At 34.0% G+C, this 23,674-nt stretch overlaps 2 protein-coding genes across 2 annotated transcripts in view; one reads left to right on the top strand and one right to left on the bottom strand.

The window, feature by feature from the left end:
• Window positions 1-5,437, bottom strand: part of REPTOR (repressed by TOR) — a 53,151-nt gene extending 47,714 nt beyond the window's left edge. Inside the window, exon 1 of the mRNA XM_089245219.1 lies at window positions 5,296-5,437. The gene's annotated coding sequence lies outside the window, so the exon portion shown is untranslated. The remainder of the gene's footprint in view (window positions 1-5,295) is intronic.
• Window positions 5,438-6,288: 851 nt separating this feature from the next.
• AP-1-2beta (adaptor protein complex 1/2, beta subunit) overlaps window positions 6,289-23,674 on the top strand; it is a 42,863-nt gene continuing 25,477 nt past the window's right edge. The window contains exons 1-12 of the mRNA XM_089245218.1: window positions 6,289-6,381; window positions 9,098-9,143; window positions 11,795-11,900; window positions 12,893-13,028; window positions 16,681-16,926; window positions 18,039-18,232; window positions 18,575-18,641; window positions 18,926-19,080; window positions 19,300-19,440; window positions 20,117-20,282; window positions 20,836-20,924; window positions 21,549-21,651. Coding sequence (XP_089101344.1) covers window positions 9,107-9,143; window positions 11,795-11,900; window positions 12,893-13,028; window positions 16,681-16,926; window positions 18,039-18,232; window positions 18,575-18,641; window positions 18,926-19,080; window positions 19,300-19,440; window positions 20,117-20,282; window positions 20,836-20,924; window positions 21,549-21,651 — 1,440 coding nt within the window. The 5' untranslated portion in view covers window positions 6,289-6,381; window positions 9,098-9,106. The remainder of the gene's footprint in view (window positions 6,382-9,097; window positions 9,144-11,794; window positions 11,901-12,892; window positions 13,029-16,680; window positions 16,927-18,038; window positions 18,233-18,574; window positions 18,642-18,925; window positions 19,081-19,299; window positions 19,441-20,116; window positions 20,283-20,835; window positions 20,925-21,548; window positions 21,652-23,674) is intronic.

Genomic DNA, 23,674 nt, shown 5'->3' with positions numbered 1-23,674 from the left:
AAATAATATTTCACACAGTTAATAAAGTTGGTAAAAGCAACAAATAAAAAAAAACATTGAAATCTGAGACTATGGGTGTCATTTTGGCATTTTGCCAGGTGATTTGAAATGGAATGATCCTTAGATTAACCGTCACCGACCGGACCAGGGCTGAGACGGATAACAGAAATCTCTTAATACATATGTACAGTAACGTTATTTCACTGCGGACTTGTGACGAAAATGAAAATAAAATCTTTTACATACATATTGTATTAATTTTAAAAAACGATCAATATAAACTTGAATATAAGGCTAGATCAGGCAGTGGTGACATTGAAAATAGTGTCCTTTATGTTATATCTCTTCCAAAATTCTTTGACAGTCATGGCATATCATCAAATGAAAGCAAGCCTTCGATAAAAGCTTTTCTGTAATGTTGCTTCATATTTTCAATTATGCCCTGGTCCATAGGCTGGACAAGTGGAGTTTTATTTGCTGGAAGAAACAGGCATGTTATTTTGCCATCATCACTTTTGAGTTCACAAGAGGGATGTGTATGGGCATTGTCCATTAACAGTACTGCTTGCTTACTACGGAAGCTGCTTTTTGACCATATGAGCTCTAACTTGAGGCACGAAAATGCTGTGGAACCATTCTGAAAAAATTGTTTGGTCCATCGAAGCACTTTTTGGCCATAATAATTCACAGGCAATGCGTTCATATTCAAATTTTTGAAAACACATGGTTTTTTGGACTTGCCAATTACAAGCGGGTAATCTATGATTACCGGTAGCATTTGCACAGACCGTAGCAATGATCTTATCTTTTTGGACCTTAAAACCTGAGACTGGTTTTTTTCTTTTTGTATTTTTTTTAGATGATGGGAAACAGACACTGATGGTTAATCAAAGTTTTACTATATCTATTTTTACAATTTTACATGCAATCAAAAATTAGATTTTTTTATGAATACTGTGCCTCTTAACAATGGTAACCCTTCAATAATACCCTGACCAAGTTTTCTTGGTCCTGTTAGTGACTGTTGTTAGGTGGTTTCACTGCAATATGCTTTGTATTTTGAACAGAATGAGAATTTAATGAAAGAAGAAATCAAGGTAAATTTTAAATAGTCAAAAACCTCTCTTTCTCAAAAACTTTATATCTTAAAGACCAAAAGCCACAATGAAAACACGTAAATTCCTTTTATTTCGCATAAATCTGGATTTTTTCCGGAAACCCAACCCACTGTGTTGATAGATCTTGCCAATAATAGGCTGCTGATATGATTGACAGGGATGGGACAGCTAACCTGAAAAACTGTAGTGGCATAAGCGGGAGTTCAGAAATAGACTATCATCCACTCGTCTTCCATTCGAAGAGCATGTATCCACTTATGATCACAACAAAAGTGTGCAAAATTGATAAGCACATTGGAGTTTACATTCAACAAAACGAAGGGGTGAGATCACAGACAGAGGCCACGGATTGCCACGCCACCTGGTTTTGTGGAAATGGACAGTTCACTACAAACATGCAGCATCTAAACTGATATAAAAATTATTGCTGAATGTATGGCCGACTTGGGTGATGAAAATGATCCATAGAAACTAGAAAAAGTATCAGTGAAAAATGCCAAACATTCTGTAAAAGGGCTGCATTTTACCTAAGGCTGGCCCGTTTAATCGGGTTGGTTAATCAATCGTCAATCGCAATTAAAAATTTTAGTTCCTTTAATCGACTTGATCAATTCGATTAAAATCTGCTTAAAAGTATGAAATTTAACTGTATTTGTTTAATGAAACTGAATTGATGTCTTAAATTATGTACCTACACATAATATTTAAAATAAGTGATCATACTTAAAAATATTTAAATCAAATTTTTTGTCATGAGGGAAATGCAAATGATTCCATGAAAGCTGATGACTTCAGTTTCAAATTCAGAATTCAATACTAAAATTTATTGACACCAATATGAACAGTAGTTTTCCTATTTTCTAGGCAGCATCAGCTCCTCTCTTCCCGTGTACCATTTGGGGAGAGTTTCTATGCAGTAAAACAAGCAACAGTATAATCGAAAGCTGTTTCGAAATCAGTGACTGATCTAAAATAACCGATTTAAAAAAAAAAAAGTCAAGATCAAAGGGAAGAAACTCCAGAATTTAACAAAATATGTTAAGCATTTTAAATTCCCTCGATTGGACAGTTAATTAATTTTTTTAATCTACATATTCCCATATTTGTTTACATCTGGTGAATAGTTGCATGAAATGAATAAAAAATATTTTTATAGCATCAATTAATATTACAGTTACAACAAAAAAGGTGATTAAAATTTTTGAACCAGTTAAAAATTTTAATTGCTTTCCAGCCCTAAGCTTATCAAAAACAAACTGTTTAGATAGGACCCGAAATATTCGTAGCTCTTGCGTATACATGACATTGTGAAGGATTAAAAAAAACAAAAAATGTGCATCAATTTAAACTTCTTTCAGATGAACACTGATTGAGTAACTTGACAAATAATTTCCATTAGTATATACTAAAATATAGTATAGTTTTTATTTTTTCTCAATCAAAATTTTTGTGACTTGTTTTTCATTTTTACGCAAAAAAATTTGTTTTTTGGCACTGTGTATTTGACTGTGTATCATTGAACCTTGATGACTTTCATACGATTTTGAGCCAGCAATAAAATCTAATAATCAAAATGACAGATCACGACTAATATACAAATTATCGATGAAATGCTTTTTCTCAAACTATTTTATTGATTATTTTTTCTGAATATTATTCCACACATGGGCGGGTGTGGAGATCACTGTTGGGAGGGGTGATTTGGAAAATCTCTAAAAAAAAATTAGCCATTGTGAATATGGTGACCATGTCCCGCATTTTCCAGGAGTTTCGGTTTTGCTGTTTTTTTCTATCCTAAATTTTTCTAAAAATAAGTCACAGGTTTTCTTGTTTTTTAGTTGAACTTTTCATGAATTTGTTATTTAATCTAAAATGTGTTGACACAGGTAATTTTCAACGAATTAATTGAATGCAATATTAACATATAGATGTTCCAAAAATTGCATCAATTATCGCATTTCATTTAGAAGGAGATAATCATCCACGCCTGGTTCTACGGCAGTAAAAAAAGCTCGGCCATGGCAGTGAAACAAATACTTGGTTTCATTCTAAAAAAGGTCTCTGTCAGGACAGTCTTAAGAGCACCATGGGGCCCAAGGGTTAAGTAATTTTTCGGAGGCCCTACTGAGGGTATAAACACTTTCCAACCAGTTTACATGTTTACTCTTGAAAGTTTTAACCTGATCCCCTTTTCATAAGGCCCCTGGGTGGGCCCATGCGTTAAGATGGTCAAAGTTATTCCTTCCCTCATCATTTTCTGAGGCTTAGTTCATTCACTCTGGACTGAAGTACGCGTAAGGTTTTGAAGACATATCTACAGAGGTGGCTGAGGAAGGGGGGGGGAGGTGCAGAAAAGCTCGACAAGTACTCTTGTTGGTCCACGAGGCTCAAGACATGGGCCGAGATACGGGGGTCAGGGTCCAGCGCCAAAGGTAAAGCTGACTGATATAATGTATTTGCTTATGAACTGACATCACCATCATGCCCCCAGACTTTCAAGTCTATCTCCGCCTATGGCTTGAGCTATGAAGAAAGACTTGATTTCTTGAATATGTTCACATTAGAGGAATGCAGGTGTCGGGGATATGATCAAAGTTTAAAATTTTCAACAGGGTGGATCGGATGGGCCATGAGTTATTTATACACGGTCAATCGACTGATATTCTGCAAGGGAACACCAGTATCATTTAGTAAGGGTAAATTTTACGTTGTGGTGTCACAGGGAGTTTTTCTCTAGGCAGAGGATGTGTATGTAAAGCTGGACATTTATTTGGTGTACAGCAGAAGACTTGCAGTGAGGTCAGGCTCCTTGCTGGATCTTTTTAAAAATAAAACAATCATTATATCAATATGAAAATTAGAGATAGGGATTTCACTTTTGTTTCGTCACGATGGCTTGTGTAGGGGCCCAATGTGCATGTGTTGCTCACTAAATGCACCATGACAGTTCACCCCAAAAAATAATGTCATTAAAAATTTATTAATTGCCATAAAAGCTCACACCATGGCACCCAAACTTGGGGGAGAAGAAGGCTCCTAAGCTTGGAACTTTGATGGGCCCCTTCTATAGTGGATTTATAGCATGAAAAAGCAAAAATGATAATTGTTCCGGGTCATGCAAGACGAGGTGACCCTCTGGGGAATGACTGAATGCTTGATAAACTTTGAATAGAAAAGAAAAATAATTTGGCAATCGTCCAAAACATCGAACACAAGAAAGTAAGAGAAAAAAATAGAATAGCCTATATATATATATAACACAAGGAAAACTAGTTTCGAACTGGATTTGAACCACCAAAATTTATACTGCTAGTTGTACACTCTACCAATCGAGATAATAGCTCATGCTAGTTGTAATACTAATTTAATTCATCAATTCTTATGCATACACTTGTGAGTAATGCACATATGCTCTCATTGAACACACAAAAGTGACGTCACTCTCTGTTCAGTAGTATGCCGAATAAACGTTTCGCTTACCCTCGGGGAGGGGGTCATAAATTCCAACACAATTGACATGTTCAAAAAAGAAATACAATAAACGACTACTATAAGTTTTTATGGCGTGTATTGCATTTCATCATAACCATTTGTTTGCATTAGTTTTATTTCACTGTGTATTTGTTTTCCCATGATAATTGCTGTTACTTTGACATCCATATTTTTTTTACAGGCATCTCCTTGTAGCCACCTCCTTGGACTTTTTGCCCATTGTGACCTTTGTATTTGTATCTAATACCACAAAAAACATTAAATTTCCAGTTATAAATGTTCCTTCAGTGCGCAAACTCTTTATTTCCATGTTCTCTTAGCTAGTTGTTTGTGTCACAACTATGAATCGATATGTATGTAAACAAGGAAATTTATTAATTTTCATTATTGTTTCCGAAACTCGACAATCGTTGTAAATTGCGAGCGCGGATCGCGAAATCCCGAAGAATTCGACCTTTTTTTTTTAATATAATATATATATTCTTATTTGTCCGACATGATCGGAATAATGCAGTAGGAGCAGCAGCAATACTGCAGTAGTTAGTACAGCTACACCCCCGTCACCATCACAAAGATTCATCAACTGATGGGGGCTTGACCATGTGACTACAGCTCAGAAATATAAACAAAGATGTTTGTACAGAGACTTGTTTATATTCAACGAGTCGCTTCGAAATCTACTCACCGATGTCACAGCTCTTTTCTCTCGAAACAATCTCCGCTTCTTTTGGAATCGATCTCGTTTAGTTTTTAAAAACTCTTTGGAAAAAAAATACTCACAAGGAAATGTCTGACTAACAACAATCAAACATGAATACAGCCTTGCATCATAAACTATTGCGCAACACCTACACTTTAATTGTAAACAACATCGATTGTGCTGCCCTCACTGGAGATTCCTCGAAATGAAAACTATCATGTCATAGATAGGGTGACCATACGTCGAGTATTTTGGTCAACCCGATTTTTCTGTACAAATGTCTCATTTTTTCACGTATTTTCATCGAAGTCATCTTGAATTTTTATTCTTTATTGAAATCGAGAATTAAAATTATTTTCTTAACTTGTCAGTTTCATTATCATGATTGTGAGTGTAGGAATATAAATATGAATATTCATAACACAAATTCGTCGTTTTTTTAAACGTTTTCTTCAGTGGAATTAACTTCAATTCATTGCAATTTGCATTGGTGCTTCATTACCTAGGAGAATATGACTGGCAATTTTCTCGTAATTTTATCAATAATTGGCAATTGTTTTCATTTTTGGCATCAGTTTTGGCTATAATTGACTATGTCCCGTACTTTACCGTCCTAATTTTTCATGATATGGTCAGAAGATTTACATGATCAATACTTTTAATTTATTTTTTTTTCAAACTTTTTAAACTAGACTACACACTAATATTAAAAAACAAAAAAAGTTTTCCAACAAATTTAATAAACTATTCATAAACAAAAATGTCACTATATTTTTATAAACAAGACAAACCTTTTCAAATGTATTTAAACAGCCATTTAGTAAATTGCTTGAAATTTATCATTCATGTTCAGAGTTATATTAGTAATTATTCTAATTATATCTCTCATTAATAATAAGAACTTTTATTATGATAAATATATTATGATATGATTTTAAATGCTCACAAGAATCCTTATTTATTACGTCACCTTGTCATCTTACGAGTACTCCTTAAAAAGACGCTTTCTAGAACTGAGCTCGCTCATTAGATCGGCGAATGAATTTGTGGGCGTTTTAGTTTACGTTAAAGGTATTTTCAAAATTAAATATAATTTGTTGATGTTGTTTAAATTTCTCATTTAAAATAATTTACTGGATATGCTCCCCTTGCAGTTTTGTTTTAAATGTTTGTGACCCTGGTGTTTTACTCAGTAGTGTTGCCCATATTATTCTGGTATCCATATTTTATAGATTGTTACCATGGGACAATTGGGAGATTACTAACTTAAATAAAAACTAGAGTATACTAACTAAAATGAAATCTCTAGAATACTAACTAAAATAAAAACTGCATGTTTCCCCGACTATGTTTCTGAGACAGAGTTAGTATTCTAGGGTTAAATGTATATATATTACACATTTATATGCCATTTCTTGAATTCGGAATATTAGAATTCTTTTTAGGTTTTGTGCAGCTTGAACCATATTTGAAAGGGTTATTGACAGGGATGGGCGTGAGTATTTTGCGGCCCTTTAAAATGGTTTTCATGATTTTTTTAATACACTAAGGAAACCCATCGCCCAACAGGTTTACACACGAGAACGACCATCACACTATGTGCTGCTACATTTTATGGTAATAAAAAGTTATTTAAGAAATTTGGGCACTAGTACTCACTGTTCGGCATGAATAATTCTAGGTGCATATTTAGGCACACAAGGTTTAGGACCACTGTTCTGCAATCACAGTCCCAGCTAGGATGGAGCTATTGGGGCTTTTCACCCCATAACGACTCTTATTTTTGTTTCTCTCTTCACCATATAAATTTGTTTTAGACAAGCTTGTGAAAAATCTGTCCTGGAGAGAGGGTGGTGTAGCACCAAAAGAGCGAAGCCTGGCCATGTTTACAATATCTTTAAGCGACAATGGAAGAACTGTCAGGGCGAAACAATCGCTACCCAGAGTTGCTGCTACTATTCAGTCGAGGTAATACTCTTTTGACTGGGGTAAGCATGCACCCTCCATGTAGTTTTAAATACATTAAAAAAAGAACTTGGTGCTCCCCTTCTAGTCCAACATCCCAGGTACCAAACCTGTGTGCACTCTTGCCGTGGGCAGGGCCGTCTTAAGAACATCATGGGACTCCGGGCCAAGTGATTTCCTCTGAGGCCCTACCTGGCAAGTTGTCGAAAAATTCAACTACTCGTTTTGCTGAGGCCCCTTTAAGACTGCACTGGGCGTGGAGGGTGGAAACTCCAGGTCTGCAGTTCCCTATCTTGGAAAGAATTTTATATAAGCTATTGCTTTATTAAAAAGCTAAAATGTAGTTTAATAATAGTAATTTGAGTGGTCAAGAACATAAAATAAATCAGGAGAAGTGCAGAAAAATTTGTATTCGTCACAGGTGATAAAACCGTAAGTATGGCTCTGTCTAAAGAGAAAAAGACCAGGTCAGTGAGTGACCAAAAGAACAAGAGACCAGATCTGTGAGTGACTAAAAGAATAACCCAGAATGTGTGTAAAAATATGAGTTACCAAACCAATCTGCAAGCGTGTGAATGACCAAAAAATTGACTTGGAGCAGTGTTTCTCAACTGCTGGGCGGTGAGTGATTGGCCATCTCCCCATTAATTTTCTGTTTGTTGTGTATTTGACCAGACCTTCCACTTACAAAAATTAATGAAACTGAGCTGCAGGCTTGCAAAGGTTGAGAACCACTGAACTAGAGCATATGCAAGCAGGGAAGAGACCAAAAGTGTGACTTAGAAACGTATTTACAGGGGTGGGAGCTAAGCTGTCAAAAGCCTGGGATTGCAACTTTGAGGAATGAGTGGACAAGAAATGCAGACTAAAATGGGAAAAGGACAGAAGAATTTAAACGCCAACAGGCAGCAAAACCATAGATCTGCCTGTGATTACTCTCAAGCAGGTACAGTCAGTATCAAATGCCTGTCTTTTGAACTAGTTTTTTAAGGAGTAATTTTAAGAAAGCCTACTTCTGTGCTTTTATGAATGCAAGTTGCCCTCAAGCCCTTTTCACATGGGTCAAGTAATTTAGCAGTTAACTAAAGTTTAGGTCAGGTTCTCTTTAAAATCTGTCCGATTTTAATCACTAAAATCAAGTAGTGAAAGATCATTGGATAATATGAGGCCACATGCTCATAGTGCCTATTTAATTTAAAAATTAGACCACACATTTTTTCTATTTATTTAACCACTAAATAAATTACCAACCCATGTATGTATGTTGGAATAGATTTTAAAGTACTTGACTTAAAATTTAGTTTAATTTTGTTACATCATTTAACTTGTGTAAATGGGCCTTTAGGTTAGGGTTACCAACCATGATATAGTGTGCATTGTTACAAATGACAGCACTTCTCAAACACTAACCACTCCAAACTCGGCCATCATAGATACACGAGGGGTTTACACATGTAGTATGTACCAATTAGAAATTCCTCAGAGGAATTTGTACGAGGTGAACATATCTACGTGTAATTGTAGTATTAATCTGCACCATTGTATGGTCAGATCTCTGTATGATGTCTATCATTTTCCATATAACCCACTCTTAATGTCAACGTTTCAATGTCAACATTTAAAGGTCTAACCCAGTATAATTAGTGAAGTAAACTCATTGAGTCGTCAACAATAACTTATAAAAAGTTAATTCTGTGTCCGGGTGACGTTATACTGAGATGAGACTACACATTTACTCATTAGTTTGCTCTGAATAGGGAATGATATTTTGTCTCTGCAAAACAGGTATAATATTTTTAATATTTTTTTTTTTTTGCTTCAGGATTAAAACATGACTGATGCTAAGTACTTCACCACCACCAAGAAAGGTAATTATAGGTTTTTTTTGTCAGTATTTCCTAAATTCTTGATGAAATATTGAAAAAAGTGAAATTTAATTTTAAGTGATTTTTTTTCACTTTATCATAGTCAAACATGAACTTATGAAAGTTATACTGTAGATTCTCACTAATTTGGCATGTATTGGACCAGGATACTCTGGATCACCGAAATTGTCGGATTACAAAAAAGTTAGTTGAAAAAGCCCATTTAAATAATATGAACTTCTACCCATAGACATGCAGTGACATGTTTTCCTCCTTTATGCTCGAAGAAAAATGTCTGGACAGGCCAAACTAGCACGTGGTTGGGCTATTGAGTCTAATGTATCAGTTAGTGATAATAAAGTATGTATACAATGGCAAAAAAATAAAAAATACTGTGCAATTAGATGTTTAAATATTGATTTTCAATCTGCAAGATTTAACTTTTGTAACAGTTCTGTTGATAAATTTTAATTTTCCATGTACATTTCCTAAATGTATGAGCTCTATTTTCTGAAACCAAGCAATGAAATTTAGTTACTTCAAATCTTAATTTTGGATATTTTCATGAATCTTCACAAAATTTTACATTTAAGCCAAAACGGAACACAACTTTAGATTAAATTTATTAAAATTCTAAAATCTGTTAAAAATATCCAAACACCTAGTCTTTAACAGTTGTTTACCTTGATTTCCAGAATGAATTAGATTGGGTCAAACATGATAGACTCATGAGGCGTTTTTACACGAGATTGGGTGCAACTTGCTGAATTGGATAGAATCATGGTTAAGAGATAGATGACGAGTTATGCTGAATGGGGAAATCTTTAGTTGGGCATGCGTCACAAGTGTAGTTCCTCAAGGAAGTGCCCTTGACCCCATACTACTTTCACTTTTCATCAATAAACTTGATCAGGGTATCAATGTGATTGCTAGCAAATTTACAGATGGTATGAAGCTAACAGGGGTAGTCAGAATCAAAACGATAGGGAGTTGCTCCAGACCAATTTAAACAGGATTGGAGCATGGGCACATGAATGGAACATGACGTTTAGCGATGACAAGTGCATGGTCACTCATTTCGGTTTGAACAACCCACGTTTCTTTTTTGAGTTGAATGGTGGAGATGGTCGCAGATTCGGGAATTTTCATTGACGAGTGGCTTAGGTTTTCTAAACATTGTTCAGCAGTGATCAAAGAATCAAATACTACGGGTGTCCTTATTGCCGCATGGGGCTTGAGTTATGAAGAGACTTCATTTTCTGTATATATTTGCATTGGATGAACGCAGGTGTCTGGGAGATATGATCGAAGTGTTCAAAAGTTTCAACGGGATGGATAGGATGGACAATGAATTATTAGTATACCGTCAATTGACTGCTTTTACATGAGGACACCAGTATCGATTGGTAAAGGGTAATTCTAGGTTGTGGTGCTGCAGGGAATTTTCTGTAATAGGGTTGTTAATAAATGGAATAGCTTATCCCAGAGGTAGTAAATTCTAACACAATTGGCACGTTTATAAAAGAAATGCGATAAACATGTTGGGGTAAATCGAGAAGCTATCCATACTTAGAATAAAAATAAACCAACCATAAGTATTTTTTATGGGCATTGTATGATATTTTATCGTGTGTATACATATGTATTATTTGTAGTTTTGTAATTGCATTTTTATTTGGATTGCTGTATTTTTGAAATATATAACCATGTTTCTTATGGGCTTCTTTTTCTCAGCTACCTTGTTTGGCATTTTGCCTGTTGTGGCGTTGTACTTTTATGGGAGAGCCTTAAGGTTTCATTGATGTCTGTGTTCTCATATTACTCTTATTTCATGAGATTGAATTATTTTCATATTTGGCTGTCTCACCAGTTTAGTAGAAATGCTTATTTTTCACCTTTTTCTTCGAAAAAGCTATCTTCAATATTTTTATATTTTATTTTTGAATGGATTGTGCATCGATAAAATGTCTTGTTTTTTAGAGATATGGTCATTCAGTAGTGGCAATACAGATCACTACTGGAATGCTAACCCTAAAAATATAACAAAGATCATGCTTTGTTTTGTGTGATTGAAAGATTACTATTTTTATGTAGTTTTAACCGTAGTATTCATGTGTGATGCCTCTACAAGTTATTGGACTTTTTCCCTCTAAGTACCGAAATTTTCTTGAGCAATTTACTCTTAGTATGTTATAGGCAAGAAATTATGGCATATGCCCATGCTGATTTCAAAATGTGACTTATTTACTCACAAGGGTTAATAGAAACCTACTGTCATCAAATTTTTAAACATTATAGTTCATGTGTTTCATTTTGAAAAAGTACAGAAACTATTTCATTTTTCAAATCAATAGGCTATCATGGATGAGTTGCAGTCTCTACTCAGCACGTTACACTACTGCGCGTCTTTTAAGGGAGAAAATATGGTCTCTTTCTTTAGTATAATGTAGTGTGGTAGTAATGGTCAGTGTGCTTGCCCAGTATGCAAGAGATTGTGGGTTCAATTCCCAGTGGAGAGAACAACACTTTTTTTCCCAAGTTCACCTCTGCATAATATCCAGCCTATTTTCATGTATCTTGGCCAAGCAAAAATCTTTTTCATTTTTGCGTTATTTTAATTGAGTGTTTCATCTGCATTCATTTTTTTTGAACAGGTGAGATATTTGAGCTTAAAAGCGAACTCAACAGTGATAAGAAAGAAAAGAAACGGGAAGCTGTAAAGAAGGTCATAGCGTCAATGACTGTTGGGAAAGATGTGAGGTACTGCTTTTATATATTTCAACTATTTGATAACTACCCAATATTACCTGATTTTGGTCTGGTGATTCACATGCTGGTCAATTTCAGTTATAGTGAACAAATTTTATTTTAGTATGGAATTGCTTTGCCTACAGAACTGTTTGAATAGCAGTAACTAGTTCAAAAGAAATATATCTAGCCATAGGTATGGAATATACAGGGCTTGGGTCGGTTGAGTTCCCCCCGAAGTTAGGGGGAGGCGGGCTCTGAAATTCATGAAAATACAATCCATCTCATATTCCTCCTTTTACACTTACTCCCACTATCATTTTCACTGTCTGAAAAGTTACCAGAACCAGTTATTTAGACCGAATGCAACTGTTTGAGAACAGCAGCCATAAGCAGTTCAGACAAAATTCTCAAAGACAATCATGAAGTCATTTTTAGTGATCAAGACAATGATTTAGAGCAGTGATTCCCAACGTGGGCATTAACGCCCCCCTGGGGGACAATGGGATGTTCCAGGGGGCGGTAGAAGCTACGGGTATAACATAGGATCCTATGGGCCAGATTGTGTTGGGGCAATGGTAGAAAGAAATTTCTGAAGAAGGGGGCGATGTGTGTGGGACAAAAAGGTGGGGGGGGGGGGAACTATGATTTAGAGAAACTATAATTTGCAATATTGTAGAGCTAGTGGAGAGTGATTAAAAACAATATAAACAAAGAAAATTCTGGATGAATTCAAGTGGATTTCTTTTAAATAAAAATTCATTTTAATTTATTTTAATAATATCACTGAATATTTCACTGTTCACACATCCTCAAATTTGAGCGAGCTCACTGCTGGAATAATAGTCAACTTTTTCATATAGGCAATCAGGTCATAGCGTCAATTATGCAGTTTAGTGAAGAAAATAATTGCTGTAAAAATCTTAAGCACAGTGTTAAAAATCATGAAAAAACAAAATATATGAAAGTATTTTATTAATATTTTTTTCTTTTTATCTTTACAGTGCGTTGTTTCCTGATGTCGTCAATTGCATGCAGACCGATAATTTGGAACTGAAGAAATTGGTCTATTTGTATTTGATGAATTATGCAAAAAGTCAGCCAGACATGGCAATTATGGCTGTGAATACATTTGTAAAAGTAAGTAACTGTTTTTTGACTTAATTGGTATTTAGTTTATTTTTCATAAACTGATATTTCCGTTAGTCATTGACATTATTTGAACCTGAAGAACCAGATACAGACGTTCCCATCAATTGTGCTGTTTCAAACTTTCCCAAAGGATGGATGCATCCAGAGATCCACGGCCCCAGCATCCTACACATTCAAATATTAAAGCTCTCCAGTCATACCACAGCTCGAAAACAATACATGAAAACAGCTGAACATCAATCAACCTTGAAAAGTTGCAGTAGAAATCTTAGAATGTAATTAACATCACAGCAAAATGTAGATTACCTAGAAGGAATCGATCAAGAGGTGGGAGGTTTACGATAGTCTTAGGTCAGGTTTTTTACTCCGTAGTCGGGAATGCGGGTTAGTTAATGATAATCACAACAGTACTGACGGGGAATTACCCACCTCTGACTTGGATGGCTTCTCGATTGACACTAAATCACCGGGCAAATTAAAATGTGTGTTAATAAATGCCAGGAGCTTGGGTAATAAGAAAGATTTTTTAGAAACTATGATAGTGGGTGTGGAGGGCTTGGATCTTATAGCCATTACAGAATCTTGGGCAAACGATGGGGATGAATCTTTCTTACACATCTCAGGATGCAATACTTTTTTGAGAAATAGATCTGATAGGAAAGTGGGTGGAGTGTTGATATACGTGAAATCCTGTTTGAAGACTAAAGAGTGTAACGTGCAGAGAAGTGATATTGAAACCATATGGGTTGAACTTGAGAACAAAAGACGTCATAAACTTATTGTTGGGGTTTGTTACAATACACCGAATAGGGATCAAAACTACATCGCCAAAATGCATGATGAAATTTCCTACATGTGTAAGCGAAAGAGGGTTCTCATACTAGGGGATTTCAATTACCCAGGTCTTGATTGCGAGAACCTTTCATCTGGAAATCAGTATGAAAGAGACTTTCTTAAGTTGGTGCTCGAACATTTTTTGTATCAGCATGTATCAGAAACCACTAGGGGTACTGCTATTTTGGATTTAGTTCTTACTAGTTCTGAGGATCTAGTTGAACATTTTTCGGGGGGGGGGGGGGGGAGTTTTCTTCCAGTGATCATCGTATAGTCAGATTTCACTGTCTTTTCCTCGGGTAAGGTTGATAACAAAAGACTGGTTCCTTGTTTTCGGAGAACTAACTTTGATGTTTTGAGAAGGTTAGCGGAAGTTTTCAAAGACCGGTTGGAATCAGTAGGGGTGGTAAGTCAATGGGAAGAATTTAGTACGAAGCTGTCCTCTGTTTTGCACGACGTCATACCCTTTGTTCGAAAAAAGCGTGTTTGTACATCACACCCTCTATGGTTCACGGATAGCATGCGGAACCTTTATCTTGAAAAGAAAAGAGCATTCAGGGAGTATAAAAGTGGACGAGGTGACCTATCATTGTTTATTGATAAAAGAAGACTGTTGAAGAAAGTGATAAGGGATAGTAAAAAGGAAGGTGAATCTAGGTTGGCAGATAACATTGGCCCTGACCAAAAATCATTTTTTTGATACGTCAATAATGGATGTAAGGGGACAGTTGGCCCACTCTCGATAGGTGGCTCTAGGTTAGAGAGCAATGTTGGCATGTGTAATGCTTTTGATGACTTTTTCGCGTCGGTTTTTAATGGAGATAAAGATATTCGATATATAGGGTGTTGCATGGGGTAATAAAACCCTCAACGATATTCAAGTAGAAGACGTGGAGGTCCTAAATCTTCTAAGAAATGTATGTGCAAGCAAAGCACCAGGACCAGATGATATCTATCCCAGGGTCCTCAGGGAATGTGCTAATGAATTGTTGGGTCCAGTCACACAGATATACAGGAGTAGTGTTGCTGAGGGTATCGTCCCAAGGGATTGGAAACTTGCTAATGTTGTTCCGATATTTAAGAAGGGTAGTAGAGAAGCTGTGTCCAATTATCGTCCACTGAGTTTGACGAGCTCCCTCTAGAAAGTTTTGGAAATTATCATCAAAAGGCAGTTTGTGAAGTGGATAGACGAGAATATTTATTGTCGGATAATCAGCATGGGTTCAGGAAGGGGAAGTCGTGTGTAACTAACCTCCTTTGCTTCTATGATTACGTGACTAAGGCTTTCGGTAAGAGCAAAAATGTCGACGTTGTTTACCTTGATTTCCAGAAGGCATTCGATCGGGTCCAACATGGCAAACTCTTGAAGTGTTTACACGAGATTGGAATAGGGGGCAACTTGCTGAATTGGATAGAATCGTGGTTAAGACATAGGTCGCAACGAGTTATGGTGAACGGGGAATTCTCTGGTTGGACAGACGTCACAAGTGGAGTTCCTCAGGGAACTCATTTTTGAAATATGACATCCATATTTTTATGGGCATGTTTTTATCAGCCATCTCGTTGGGCATTTTGTCTGTTGTGGCGTTGTATTTGTATTTGAGAGTCACAGAACAACAGGCCTACAACAATACAATTATGCAATCATTACACTTTACTCATAGTTAGAAAAATTGATGGCAGATGGAAGCACTACACACAACAAGCATTACACAGAAACTAACTTCAAAAGCCGAAAGCCAACTAGACATTGGATTTTTTTAGATAAGTTTTACTTAACATATTTGAGGCAAACAATCCAGGTTTTTTTACAAGTATTGTGAAAGTTGAGGAAACAACAAATTCCTTTAAAGTATATGCATACTCAAACGTGTGCAAAGCTTGAAACAAGTGCTTGAAAGATTTCGTATCTAAAACTACACGTAAATTCTAAAGCCTTTTCTCATATGAGTTGGTTGGTAACTAGCCCATTTTGGGAATGAAAGTCTTGAAACCATGTGCGTATCTGAGAAAATGTCTTGAACAAATGTCCTGTAAAAACAGTTACATCCACATCTTGAAAATTTGAAAGTATATTTTTTTATGGGATACTATATATGCTATAATAATCATCCGCTCTGTCTCATGCTGCTCTGTCTCAACGAAGATATATAAGCAGGTGGTCGAAGAAGTGGCCGTGCTAGAAAAGTGTCCTATAGCTGTTTGAATTTGAAATTCGAACTTGGTTTGATTTTTCAAAATTTTTGAAAGTGTAGATGGAGATGTGCTGTATTTTAAAATGCCACATATTGTTATGTACTCCAGCATCAACTTCAGAAATGATCAAGTTTTTCTTTAATTGAAAACCTCTTCCTTTTGAGGCCACTCATTTTAAAACAGAAGTAGGAAACATTTTTAATTCGTAGCACTGGCTTTCCACAGGTTTTATTTCTTTTTCACACTCCATATTGGTTAAAATTTCTTCCCCCACAGGTCAGGAGAACAAAGCCCTTCTTCCGCAATAGTTCAAGTTAATGCTCTGTACTCTTTTGTTAATTTTCATAAACTTTTGTTTTTTGAATTCATTATAACAGATTTTTTATTTCTTATCAGAATTCGCAATACATTGGTCCTATATAAACTTGTTTTAAAAAAACTCTTAATTTTTAAATTAGATTTTCACTATAACTGTATTCATTAAAGTGGGATTCGACTGTGTATCTAATTTTTTAAATGATGAATTTTTGTTTTTCTGAAATGGCTTATAACTTCTATTGGAATGTATAAGCAATTATTTTATTTTTTTTAATTGTTCAAAAATCTCTAGGACTGTGAGGATCCTAATCCATTGATTCGTGCATTGGCTGTTCGTACAATGGGTTGTATTCGCGTAGATAAAATCACTGAGTATTTGTGTGAGCCCTTACGCAAATGTCTCAAGGATGAAGATCCATATGTGCGAAAAACAGCTGCTGTTTCTGTTGCTAAACTTCATGATATCAATGCCCAACTTGTGGAAGACCAGGGATTTCTCGATCAACTTAGGGATTTGCTGTCAGATTCAAATCCTATGGTAATATTTTTATATTATGTTTTTGAAATAAAAAGAAATCTCATAATTAAACAAGTGATATTTAAAGCTTATTAACAATGACCTCTGGGTGTAAATTTGGTTCCCTGTTCTGTCTTGAGTTTTAAATCTTCTGTGAATAAATCTATTTAGAGTGGATCATTAAAACATAAGCAAAATCTTGAATGTATGGTGCATTTACTCTATTGATGTAGATGAAGTGGATCCTGCTTAGCTCATTTTTGACTGTTCCTCAAATTCATGACCTAATTGCATAATTTTTTTGTGTATAACTGGTTACTTAAAAGAACATATTTGAGACATTTTAAAAAAACTGCATATTAATTTAGCATGTTTTTCTTTGCAATTAATGTAAATTTACAATTGATAAACTTTGTAATTAATGTAAATTAACTTAGTCTAATTAAAATATGTAATTATGATGTTGGGAAACCTCATGTATCATGTGAGGAAAAAATTAAGAAAAAATATTTTTTTATGTTTATAAAAAAATTATTTCTGTTCATGGGAAAAAAATTCCAGATCGAAAATCAGGATAAAATTTCTAAAAATTTACATTTTTGAAAAGCCATAAAAAATTAAATTTCCTTGTAAGCAAATTTTAAAAAATATGGATTCTATTATTATTCATTGAACCTTATAATTTCCAAAAATGTTACAAAAGTTTCATACAAAAGTTTTAAAAATTAATTGCAAATTTTTTAAACAAAACGTTACACAAATGCAACATCAGTGAAAAATGGGTTAAGATGTCATCCGGACTACATTTAAAGTATTGCACTAGAAGCTTCTTGATTGTTTAATGTTTTGATATAGGAAGAATTGAACTGTGGAAATGAGATTTCTTCAATGGGAACACACCTTAAGCAGAGACATCTAATATTAGAAGCAATTTCTTTTCACTTATATATAAAACTGAATTTAGGGTCTATATTGCTGGACAAAAGAGTAGTGCAGTCTTATCTCGCCACTTTTCAACTAGCTCAACTTTTCTTTCTCAATTTTGTATTGGCTTTTTTCATTTTAATTTTATTTTTCTACAAAAAAAATTCTTTCCTAATTTAAAACATTCGTTTCTCAACTGGTCCTCACAGGTTGTAGCAAATGCAGTAGCTGCTCTCTCTGAGATAAACGAAGCATCAAGCAGTGGACAACCTTTGATTGATATGAACGCCCAAACCATCAATAAATTGTTGACTGCCCTTAATGAATGCACAGAGTGGGGTCAGGTGTTCATTCTCGATTCCCTTGCCAATTGTATTCCCAAAGATGAGCGAGAAGCCCAAAGGTATTTTTTTTAATTGAAAACATTAAAATTCAAAATGTTACGATATTTAGGTTTTAGTTATTCATTATGGTCAAAGGAAAATTTGTTAAATTATCAAATAACAGTTATCTGTACGAAAACTATTTGATAGCTCGCTATTGTAAGATATGGTAAAGTGGCATTGCAGATTTGTTTTCTGATGAAATTTTCTTCAATAGTATTGATAATATAATTCCAATTGAAAGAAGTATTCTCAACATGTAGTTGCTCTAAGCCTTAAAAAAGTTATCAAATTACTAGTAGAAATGTGCTGTCTGTGTGTCAAATATTTTCTTACAATGTTTTCTCCTGTTATGTAAATAGCATCGCTGAGAGAGTCACACCTCGCCTGGCTCATGCAAATGCTGCTGTGGTGTTATCTGCCGTCAAAGTAAGAAACAATTTTGTGCGTTAAGTTTACGAGTACGACCATTTCACCTGCTGTTGTACAATTAATTTACAATAACATTTATTGTGTTGAGCATTTTTTAATGATCATGTTCAATAATTGACTTAGGACTGAAATGCTTTTAAATTTCTGATTTGCATTGAACAGTAAAGAACCGATTTTTCTTGCATTTAAAACTATCATTGAATTTTCATGCACTCAAATATACATTGATCTTATTCAAAGTTTAAAATTTTAACGTTTGAAAAATTCTAATGTACATATAGGTTCTTATGAAGCTGATGGAGCTTATGAGTCCTGATACTGATTTTGTTACAACTCTGACAAAGAAGTTAGCACCGCCACTGGTAACATTGCTTTCGAGTGAACCTGAGGTTCAATATGTTGCTTTGAGGAACATCAACCTTATTGTGCAGAAAAGGTAGAGATATTTGTGAATCACACAATATTTAGTTTCTGAATTATTTCAATATTGAGTATTTAACTCTATCTGTTACTCTTCCATATTTTAAATTGAAGTAGCGTTAATTTTTTTACAATTTGTACTACTTGATTCAATATTTCTGACAATTGTTTAATGAATTGAAGTTAACTGATTTAATTAAGTGAACTTATTTTAATTTTAATTTTTTTTTCACAGACCTGACATATTAAAGCATGAAATGAAGGTGTTCTTTGTCAAGTATAACGATCCAATATATGTTAAATTGGAAAAGCTGGATATAATGATACGTCTGGCATCGCAAGCAAACATTGCTCAAGTGCTGGCTGAGTTGAAAGAGTAAGAATTAGAACATTAGTTATCTTTGTCTATTTTTCTTAATTGTGAAGCTTTTCAGCATTGTCCTTTTTATTGAAGTCTTTTAGGCATTACTTATGTATTAGTTCTTTGCAAGTATCTAAAAAATTAAATGTTTAAATTAACTCTTAATTCCATTTATATGCTCTCAAACAGCAGTAAATTACTTGGTATTATCAAGGTTCAAACTGAAGTAATTGTACATAAGTCAGAATAAAAAAGTAATAAGTTTATCAATTTGGTTTTTTTTTCAAGTTGCTGATAATAACTGAGCTGAAAGAAGCTTAAAATATTTAATAACTTTTAATAAAATTTGTATTGGCCGAAGAATCCAGTGTTATGATGTGTCTATAGCAGTTATTCTCAATGAATCACTCAGCCAGGGAGTTATAAAGGTCCAACTGGGCTATAGGGATGTTGTGTTATTTTGTAAATTTGGATTTTTTTTCCCTCTCTTGAAAGAAATTTTACATCCCAATATGTCCCCTAAATTTTCTAAGCAAATAAAATCTTTCTTCCATTTTACTCTTTAGTTATTCATATATTTCGTGGATGTCAGTTGCATAAAAAAATGTATTTAATAAACACCTTTTGTGTATGAGATGTATTTAAATTATGTTTTATGTACTTAACTTTTTTTTAATGTGTCTGTTGATAGGTATGCTACTGAGGTAGATGTTGATTTTGTCAGAAAAGCAGTCAGAGCTATTGGAAGATGTGCAATCAAAGTTGAACAATCAGCAGAGAGATGCGTGAGCACCCTTTTGGATTTAATACAAACCAAAGTGAATTATGTAGTTCAAGAGGCAATTGTTGTCATAAAGGTATATCACTTTCTTTTTTGTCTGCCATATAATGTACTAATAAAAAAATTGAAGTTTGGTTGCAAATCTTTATCAGTGTTATTCGATTCCCCAGCTATATAGTCATTAGCTGTTGTAACTTTTAGACCATTATAATTAGAGAAACGATTGGCTGTACCGATAATTAAAATATTAGAATTCTCAAATTTCTGAAGATTTATTTTTTGTAACTAGATTTGTCAGTCATTAGTTCAGCCTTCTTTCCATCAAAAACTCGGAAACACTCAAAGCATTGAACATAAAGAATACCATACATACGTCCAGGTGTAATTAACCTTTGTGTGCAAAAAACCACATGGTAAAGAAAAAATAGCAAATGGCAAAATATCAAAGTAGCCTTAATGGTTCCTGCTAGGCCCAAGCTATAATGTAAAAATTTCAAGGATTTATTGTTAGTATATAGTAAAATTGAATGCATGCTTTTTTATATCTGTTTAAAATTTATATAGGTAATTATTTACTTTTCTCATAAGACAAGAAATTTTGCTAATCCCAAATATCTTTATTTGCCTAGGATATTTTTAGAAAATATCCGAACAAATATGAAAGTATCATTTCAACTTTATGTGAGAATTTAGACACGCTGGATGAACCCGAAGCAAGGTATTTTCTGTTTTTTTTTATTTTCCTAATTGCTTTGGAATCAAACTAAAAAATATATATCGTTGCATGTTTGTTTTATGTCTGCTTTAGCCCAATTTCAATTAATTGTTCTATTTCATAATTTGATTATTTTATCCATGAAAAGGTTTAGGTTTTTGCAAACATTGAATAATAGTGTAATACATATTTAAAGGGAAAATTGAAGCAGAATTTCCCAAAGTATTTTGTTATAACAGTTGGAGGGAGAAAAATCGGTTAGCAGAAGCAATTAGGAAATCATTGGAAAGATCTAAGAAAAATTGTTAACAGTATCAAAATCATTAGCTTCATTATGATACAAATATAAATTTCTGTCTTATTAATGGTTGATATCGGCTACTGTTCTATGGTTTGTCCTTTTTTTCCCCCATATATTCTATAAAATGTAAAACCATTGTTTTCTGTAGTTAGGTATATGACAACTGTTGAGTTTTTATTTTCAGTGAGGTTTTGTCGAAAAATTATTTTTGTAATTTTGTATTCATTATTTACATTTTAAATTAATTTTTTTCACAAGGATTTTATTACTTTTTATTCCAAGTGAAATTGGAGATATATAAACAATTTGTTTAATATTTTTTATAGAGCATCAATGATATGGATCATAGGAGAATATGCTGAAAGAATTGATAATGCAGATGAACTTCTTGAAAGCTTCTTAGAAGGTTTCCATGATGAAAACACACAGGTATGTTGGAATCATTTCCTGTTACGTACTGGAAATTTGGTACATCAAACTTTATTTCTAGGTAAAACAAATTTAGATTGCATATTATGTATTTTATTCACATACTGGGAAAAATTAGGTTCACAACAAGGGTAGAAAAATGCATTGAAGAGTGATAATTCATATTAACTATAATGACGGAAGCAGTAATTTTGACTGCAAAGCTACTTTGATATGTGATTACACCCAAATGGTTTGTTTGAAGTTGTGAAATTTCATGACTTTTCTCATCTTGTGAAGGCTCTTGAATTCCTAAAATATAAATGTTTTAGTTTTCTAGTTTATTGGTAAAATGAAGTTCTACCTAGAACGACAGTAGCTGTAATTTGCTCTCAACTATAGAGATATTTAATGATTGCAAAACATGCTGAAATGATCAGTCTTTTTATGGGAACAATAATATTGAGGGAACAGATATTCTATCATGGTGTTTGCTTTTCTCCATCACATACTTTGTACCATTCCAAGGTGCATTTTTGAAGAAGCTTGTCATGTTATTTATTTTGTTTAATATTTCTATAAATCTTTGTGTTTTTACTGTATTACATTTGCTGGTACAATGTTGCACAACAAAAAGAACCTTCATTTTCACAGTTTTACCCATGGACAGGGCAGCCCAGGGGGGCGAGACGATTTGTATATATATATTTTTTTCTTCACTCTATAAATTAGCCTGCTTTATAGTGGTGTGATGTTTTAGACAAAATGATTTCAGTGTACAATGTGATTGGCATCGAAAAGTTGTGTTACATATATATTTTACATTGCTCATGATTTGGCAGCTATTCACTTTTTTCATTCTGCATATGCAACTTCTGCCAATTTCTCAAGCCTATTATATTTCAGATCTTGTGAGTAGACTGCCAAGCAGGATTGGGGGAAAAACCATAACAGGTTTTTTTGGTTTAAATAGCATTAACATTAAAAAGAATAAAATTTCTGAAAAATCATTCAAACTTCTAATAACTAAAATAAAATGTTTATTAATGTAATTAACACTGTTCCCATATTAATTAATCTAGATATTTATTACATTTTAATAAAAACCATCTTCTGTTTTTTAGTTATTTTTTTGCTTAACTCTATGAATTACTTTGTGTTTGAAAATTCTTAATGTTGTTATTAACCATATAACATATAAAGGTTTTTTCTCCAGTTACTTTTAGTATGTTTAATTAGGAAGCTATTTTGCAAAAACTGCTATAAAAATTAGGTGAATATGATGTATTTAATGAACCATAAATAATGCAGATTAATTAGCAATGATTTACGATAGACAGTGATTACAACTGAAGTTGTGATTTCAAAACACTTTGAAAAAATAACCATCGTCAGAATAACTTTAAAATTTACATGAATATTACTGGAGCAATGGAATTTTGAATGGCAAAGGGGGAAAAAATATTTAAAGATGTAAAATTAACGACACTGTACTCATCCAACACGGAAATTTGCTCGCAGAATAGAAATAGAAATGATAGCGAGGCAGGGCAAAATAACAACTTAATTATCATTACACGATTTCATAATTCATGGAAACATTACAAAAATGAAGCAATTGAACAAATAAAACTACAACTACTTACTTAAAAAATGTTAAATATGTTGTCCACTGTGTTTTGGCTATGAGGTGAAAGCACAAAAATGCTTGTTCAACAACAGATCAGAGTATGCCATGGTCATGATGTGGAGCCGCTGTGGTGGTCGAGTGGTCATAGTGACAGACTCGTGTCGCGAGGTCCTGGGTTCCAACCCCACAGTCACCACAGTGGTGGTTGGCTGAAGTTGATTTTCTGTGGTTCCCAACTTCAAGGCGCGAATGCGAGCCAATCTCCCATTTAAAAAGTCTCGCAACAGACCTACAAATAGTACAAATGTAATTCAATCATAATACATTACTCATTTCACTTCTGAAATATAGATGGTGGCACTGAAAAATCAAGCACAACACTGCATACGCACTCAGACTGTAAAGTACATTTCT

The sequence above is a fragment of the Pholcus phalangioides genome, unplaced genomic scaffold (assembly GCF_987345545.1).
Source record: "Pholcus phalangioides strain wild (caught in Gottingen) unplaced genomic scaffold, Ppha-v1.0 ptg000015l_1, whole genome shotgun sequence".
Lineage (NCBI taxonomy): Eukaryota > Metazoa > Arthropoda > Arachnida > Araneae > Pholcidae > Pholcus > Pholcus phalangioides.
This window is presented reverse-complemented; position numbering and strand designations above follow the sequence as displayed.